General features: G+C 37.7%; 1 protein-coding gene across 3 annotated transcripts in view; it reads left to right on the top strand.

The window, feature by feature from the left end:
• Positions 1–7,233, top strand: part of pex5la (peroxisomal biogenesis factor 5-like a) — a 108,620-nt gene that overhangs the window by 58,840 nt on the left and 42,547 nt on the right. The window contains exons 3-6 of one of the 3 annotated variants that reach the window (XM_014000314.1): positions 3,847–4,056; positions 4,871–4,991; positions 5,096–5,222; positions 7,111–7,140. In XM_014000314.1, the coding sequence (XP_013855768.1) occupies positions 3,847–4,056; positions 4,871–4,991; positions 5,096–5,222; positions 7,111–7,140 (488 nt within the window). The remainder of the gene's footprint in view (positions 1–3,846; positions 4,057–4,870; positions 4,992–5,095; positions 5,223–7,110; positions 7,141–7,233) is intronic. The other 2 variants (XM_014000323.1, XM_014000318.1) reach the window with 2 other exon arrangements.

Below are 7,233 nucleotides of genomic sequence, written 5' to 3'. Positions count from 1 at the left end.
GTATAATTTATTTGAACTAAGCTAGAAAAATAAATATGAAGGTCTGTTAAATTATAAAACTTAAGGTGAAGTTCTTTTAATTTTAACTGCTGCATTTTAAGTGTATTCATTTATTTATTGGTCCGTTTTATATATTTCTACTTTTATTTCTAATTCTGTCAGGTTTGGTCCTCCATACTTTTCTGTTACAAGATGTTAGCCCAATGAAAGACCAAAGATCAAATTTCTATTTAGAGTAGGTACTACTTTCACATGAATTATCAGAAAATGGACCAAAGAACCTAAAGTGATACACAAGCTGAATGTTTTAAATGAACGGTTGCTGATGTTATTTTTTCTGCCAAATGCTAAAACACCAATAAAAAGACAAGGCAAAGACAACATTAGATGTTGTTGTTTAACTGAGCTACTACAATACAACGCATGTTTTACACATTGACCTATGGGCGTAACCTATGGGGTGGGACATGTGTCCCCCCCCACACTCACACACACACTTCCCATACCTGTGCCCTCTGTCCCCCCACTTTGTTCAATTGAAGAAGAAAAAAAGACCTTTAAAAAATGCCCCCCCCCACCACACACACACACACACACACATTTTTTAGATGGTGATTATGCCCTTGCATTGACCCTAACTTTGACTGCTTCAGTACAACAGATACCAAATGTCATCTTGATATTATAATGGCGGTGACACTAATCAGTTTGTTGTATCATAATCTAAATGATAGTTTTCACAGCTGAGGTGTTGTCTCCACACTGGCCTCAGACTGTGTTGATTCATCCCAGAGAAATATGGAAGAAAGTTGTGGGGTCCAGTCAACCTTCTGTCTCCTCAAAGCCTTCTGCTGCTCCTTCTGTCACTGACATGGACAAAACAGATTTCATCATGAGTCACAAATGATTAAAAATGGTCCGAGTCCATCACAAGCTTTATGTGCAGTGTTTGGAAAGAAAGAGATTTTTTTTTCTGCTAGAAAAAATTAAAGCTAAATATTTAGACAAACCTATTGCTTTAGTTCTGGAAATGCTTATAAGATGTGCTTTTATTTTCTAACTTATCCAACTATTTTTAATGCTTTCCACAGGCGCTCTCATTATTGTTTCTGATTCATCCAGTAATTCCTTATTATCCTGTGCGTGGTGGGGTAAATGGGTTTCATATCTTGCCAAAGAACCCTTTAAAAGTCTGATGCCAAGATTGGATCAACCAGCACTCCATCCAGCTGCTCTTCTGTGTTTACATCGCACAATGTGAAACACTTACATGATGCCTGGAAAACAGCCAGTTTGCCACAACTTAAAACTAATCATGGCCAGCACTGTTGTATTCAAAAGTACATAAATCTTTCTGTTGGGATGGCCTTGTGAGATGAAGTGACAGCCAGGCTGCCAATATAATCCAGTAACTCAACAACTGTGCAAAACCACTTTAACTAGACTGTCTCTTTTAGATTTTTTTATTATCTTTCCATGACATTCAGGCAATAAAACTATTGTAAAAATAACTTATTTGACTGAAATTTACTCCTTTAAAACTTTAACTTGTCAGAATCCTGAGTTTTTGTTTTTGGTTAATTATGTGTTTTATTCTTCTTTAATTGTGTTGCTTCATTATGTTTTGCAACATTGCACCCCTGTGCTATCAGTCCATTTCTCCTCAGTAAGAAAAAAATTGTAAAGGTCTTCTGGACGGGTTCTTCTCTAATGAAACGTTTCGTCTCTCCTCCAAGAGACTTCTTCAGTCTGAGAGTTTCAGGCAAAATTCAGGCTTTTAAGCCCTGCCTCCATGTGACTGATACTCACATCACATGGCTATCGTTGACATCTAATTAACACTTATTGTTAACAGGGGGTGGAGTGATACTGGCAATAGCTGCGCTGTAGGAGGGAGACAACTGAAAACGGAGGCCTCCACCTCTGTTTAATGATGGACGGTCTTTCTTCACAAAAATGGCTTCTTTTACTCCTCTCTCAAACCAACATTCCTCTCGTTAAACAAAAGTGGAGGCCTACGTTTTCAGTTGTCCCCCTCCTACAGTGCTGCTATTGCCAGTATCACTCCACCCCCTGTTAACAATAAGTGTTAATTAGGTGTCAACAATAGCCATGTGATGTGAGTATCAGTCACATGGAGGCACGACTTAAAAGCCTGAATTTTGCCTGGAACTCTCAGACTGAAGAAGTCTCTTGGAGGAGAGACGAAACGTTTCATTAGAGAAGAACCCRTCCAGAAGACCTGTACAATTTTTTTCTTTTTGATTTTTTACCTGGATTACTGAGATGCATCAGGACATTTCTCCTCAGTCTTTTCTGCTCCTCAGTTCTCCCAGGCCCCTCCCACTCACACCTGTTCCCTGTGATCATCAGTCTAACCAATGCGTGGGCATATCTGTTCCTTAACTGCCGCTATCCTGCATGTTTTACTTGTTTCCCTGCTTCAACACACCTGATTCAGTGTTTGAATTACCTCCTGGAGATGTGCAGAAGCTTTGTAACCACCCATTCGTTCAAATCAGTTGTGTTGGTGCAGAGAAACAAGTAAAACATGTAGGACAGTGGTCCTCAGTGTCATAATTTGCTTCATTGACCCCCAGCCTTCTGAAGCTCCTTCTCTCAGTTCACCTGCAGCCTGACATTGTGCTTCCTGGTCCCTCAAGTTTCTTATGCTACCTTGTGTATTTTGCTGCCACGCCAGCTTTTTTTATTATTATTTTTGTTCTTTTTGATCTTTAAATTCTTTGATTTAATCTGTTTCTTGGGTCGACATCCTCTAACTGTGACCAAACCAAGTATTAAGTCTGAGTGATCAACTTAAACCTTGTCTTTTACATTGGTTAGAATTCATCTATTTTTAAGGGAGTTTTATTTTTAAACTCAAGTGGAGTTTTTCTTAAAAATGCAATTTAGTACAAATTGTTGTGCTAATGTATTTGGTTGAGTCATAACTAGGTTTATTGTAAGTTTAAATTAGTAAATCTAGAAAGTTGAAACAAAAATGCAAGTTATTTTCCTAAAATAAATTTTACTTATATTTTCTGTGGTCAAATTTTATGTTTTCACTTCAAACAGTAAATGGGTGGCCAAAAAATTATTTTTTTAGTCTCATATTTTAGAACATTTTTAATCAATAAATATTTTGCCACCACTTGTGTTTTAGGAGCAACTTGTGTTCCTTTTTAATGCTGAATACTACTCAGTCAAAAATCCTCCTAATTGTGTCTCCTCTGATTTGATTATTGTGCTTGTTATCTAAGGAGTGATTTAGAGCCACGAGGCATGAAAAAAAAACAAGCCCATGCTTTAATTACACACCGATTTCAGTCAACAATTTGTTGTCATCAAACAGCAATTATGCAGCCATGTTCCTGTATGAACTCACACTGCACAAAATAAAACAACACAGTCAGGATACTTGAAGATGCATGAGAAAACTGTAATTTTCTTCAAAATATTGTGGCATAAAAAAATCTTGTTTTTGTTTAGTATACTTATTTTGCCACAGCAGCTGTGTCTGTGTGTTTGGTTCATGGGCAGAAAATGTTTCCAACTCCATTTAGGTCTGGTTTGATGGAAAATAAAATTATTCATGATGTGTGACATTCATGAGGTCAGGAAACAAATTATTTACTTTTTTGCAAAAAAATTAATAAAAAAATGAATTTCATTGCATACTATTTAGCTCATTTTCAGTCACAGTTATAACATTTGTCCAGAGGTAGCAGCTTTTATGTTCATTCTCGTCATCTGGATTGGCTTTGTCCAGTATTTGAATTTGTCAATTATTTACTATAAATGCAGAAAAAAACGTAGCCGTGCTAACCAAGCGTTGTCTCTTCACAGTTCTGTCTTCAACACTGGACCTTCTAGATCTGAGTGAACCCGGTGAGAGGAGGAACAGCAAGGACAGGAAGAGCATCCTGACATCCCGGAGCGATGGCCAGCAGAACATCTCAAACAAAAAAAAGACAGATGAGACGGAGCTGATCCAGGTGGAAGTGGAACAGACGGGACCAAACATGCGAAACCAAGAGAGGGTGTCTCTTGACTCAGGTGAAAACATCACCGTGTTGTTGGTTTTTGATTTTTATTTATTCTAAAACACGATTATGACCTGGTTAAGATGACAAATCTTTCATTCTTTCCTGATCTATTCTGTGATGTTTACACACAGTGTTACACTTAACATCAACCACTTTACCTCGTTGTTAAAAAGCCATAAACCTCTCAAAACTGTCATGGCAATTCTCCTCCACACTCTCTACGACTATAATTTCCATTGTTCCCCATGGAACTTACCTCGCACACGCTCAACGTGGGCCACAGAGGGGTCAAAGCAATTTAATGTAATGACAGGGATCATCTCGAAAGACATTTCCAGGAAACAGCCAATTACTTTTGTATTTGCCAGCTAAAAAGGGTGAAAGGGATAACGTAACGTTGAAGGGTCAGTTAAATTGTGTGGCGGTGAGATTGATTATAGTCCTCAAAATGTTTCGAAGAAAAATTGGCAGTAAAAATCAGCAGCTGTTTTGTTTTGTTGGACATTGGTGGCATTAATTGTCTGTTTTAATCAGTGTTCCTCCAACTTGGAAGGTTTCAATTTGAGGCTGAAAAAAAAGAGGTTTGTATTTTAGCTTGTCAAAATAAATTGCTTTTTTAATTGCTTTTGACTAATGGTGACCTAAGTATTTTTCTCTTTTCACTTTAACAAATCAGCATTTGTTTAAATCAAAACATTACCTTCAAGTCAACTTTCACATGGAATGTTTTTGTTCAGACCCTAAAAATGTGTTTTGATTCCCTTTTTTTTAACTGAGACAGTTTTACTCATGAATTTGTCATCTAATTTGCATTTTGTCCCCAGTAACCATTGGTTCACTGGATAAATGGGAAGACCTAAGTCCCAACCCTGAGAAAAATGGCAACAGGAAATGGAAGTTGGAGAGACGACGCTCATCTAAAAATTCATCCAATGAATTTTTGTGGTGGGTCTCAACATTTACTGTTGTTTTGAATAGAAAAAAAACTAATGACAAAACAAAATTATCCATAGAGAATGCACAAATGAAATGTATTTGTTGCTAACAAGGTGGACCGTGAAACAGCCTGATGTTTCCTTCAGGTCAGTAGACTCTAAGACCCAATCAGATGCTTCAAATAAGAACATGATGGAGTTAAATACCAAAGTTGAACCAGAATCTGCCCTTGCATCACAAGTAAGTACTCAGATGTTCATTATCAGCATTGTAATCCTGTTAATGTTAATATAATCACTCATTAATATACAGTTAGGTCCATTTATATTTGGACACTGACACAAATCTTGTCTTTTTACCTGTTTACTGAAACATATTCAAGTTATAGTTACAGTATATATTGTGCATGAACATAAAGTCCAGACATTCAGCTTTCATTTGAGGGTATCCACATTTAAATTGGATGAAGGGTTTAGGAGTTTCAGCTCCTTAACATGTGCCCACCCTGTTTCTAAAGTTTCCAAAAGTAATTGGACAATTGACTCCAAGGCTATTTTATGGACAGGTGTGGGCAATCCCTTCATTATGTCATTTTCAATTAAGCAGATAAAAGGCCTGGAGTTGATTTGAAGTGTGGTGCTTGCATTTGGAAGGTTTTGCTGTGAAGTAAACATGCGGTCAAAGGAGCTCTCCATGCAGATGAAAAAACAAGCCATTCTTAAGCTGCAAAAACAGAAAGAAAAAAAAAACATCTGAGAAATTGCTACAATATTAGGAGTGGCAAAATCTACATTTTAGTTCATCCTGAGAAAGAAATAAAGAAAGCACTGGTGAACTCATCAATGCAAAAAGACCTGGGCGCCCACAGAAGACAACAGTGTTGGATGATCCCAGAATAATCTCCATGGTGATGAGAAACTCCTTCACAACAGCCAACCAAGTGAACGACACTCTCCAGGACGTAGAAGTATCAATATCCAAATCTACCATGAAGAGAAGACTGCATGAAAGTAAATACAGAGGGTTCACTGCACGGTGCAAGCCACTCATAAGCATCAAGGATAAAAAGGCTAGACTGGACTTCGCTAAAAAAAAACATCTAAAAAAAGCAGCAGAGTTCTGGAAGAACATTCTTTGGACAGATGCAACCAAGATCAACCTCTACCAGAATGATGGAAAGAGAAAAGTATGGTGAAGGTGTGGTACAGCTCATGATCCAAAGCACCACATCATCTGTAAAACACAGCAGAGCAGTGTGATGGCTTGGGCATGCATGGCTGCCAGTGGCACTGGGTCACTAGTGTTTACTGATGATGTGACACAGGACAGAAGCAGCCGAATGAATTATGAGGTCTTCAGAGCCAAACTGTGTGCTCAGATCCAGCCAAATGCAGCCAAACTGATTGGTCGTCGTTTCATACTACAGATGGACAATGACCCAAAACATAAAGCCAAAGCAACCCAGGAGTTTATTAAAGCAACGAAGTGGAATATTCTTGAATGGCCAAGTCAGTCACCAGATCTCAACTCAATTGAGCATTTCACTTGTTAAAGACTAAACTTCAGACAGAAAGGCCCACAAACAAACAACTGAAAACCGCCGCAGTGAAGGCCTGGCAGAGCATTAAAAAGGATGAAACAGCATCTGATGATGCCCATGAGTTCAAGACTTCAGGCAGTCATTGCAACAAAGACTTTTCAACCAAGTACTAGAAATGAACATTTTATTAACAATTATTTAATCTGCCCAATTACTTTTGAGCCTCTGAAATGAAGGGATTGTGTTTAAAAGATGCTTTAGTTCCTCACATTTTTATGCAATCATTTGTTCAACCCACTGAATTAAAGCTGAAAGTCTGAACTTCAACTGCATCTGAATTGTTTTGTTTAAAATTCATTGTGGGAATGTCTAGAACCAAAATTAGACAAATGTTGTCTCTGTCCAAATATATATGGACCAAACTGAAGATCAACATTAACCACTCCATGGCATGATGTCTTTATGTCATGAAACGATAACTTTAAATCCTGCACTTGTTCTTGTTTAATTTTGTATMTAACAAGTCATGCTGTCTTGTCATTGTTGACCCATCATTTTGTCCTAACACCTTCAATTCTTCCATTTCAGCTCAACAAGCAGTATATTAGTGGACGACATGTAAGCCTCCCCTACGTATTCTTTCGTATGACAATGAAAGACTTATTCATTTGCACTGGCACACCAGCATCACATCATTTCATAAATTTAGAC

Source organism: Austrofundulus limnaeus, unplaced genomic scaffold (genome assembly GCF_001266775.1).
Source record: "Austrofundulus limnaeus strain Quisiro unplaced genomic scaffold, Austrofundulus_limnaeus-1.0 Scaffold8, whole genome shotgun sequence".
Lineage (NCBI taxonomy): Eukaryota > Metazoa > Chordata > Actinopteri > Cyprinodontiformes > Rivulidae > Austrofundulus > Austrofundulus limnaeus.
This window is presented reverse-complemented; position numbering and strand designations above follow the sequence as displayed.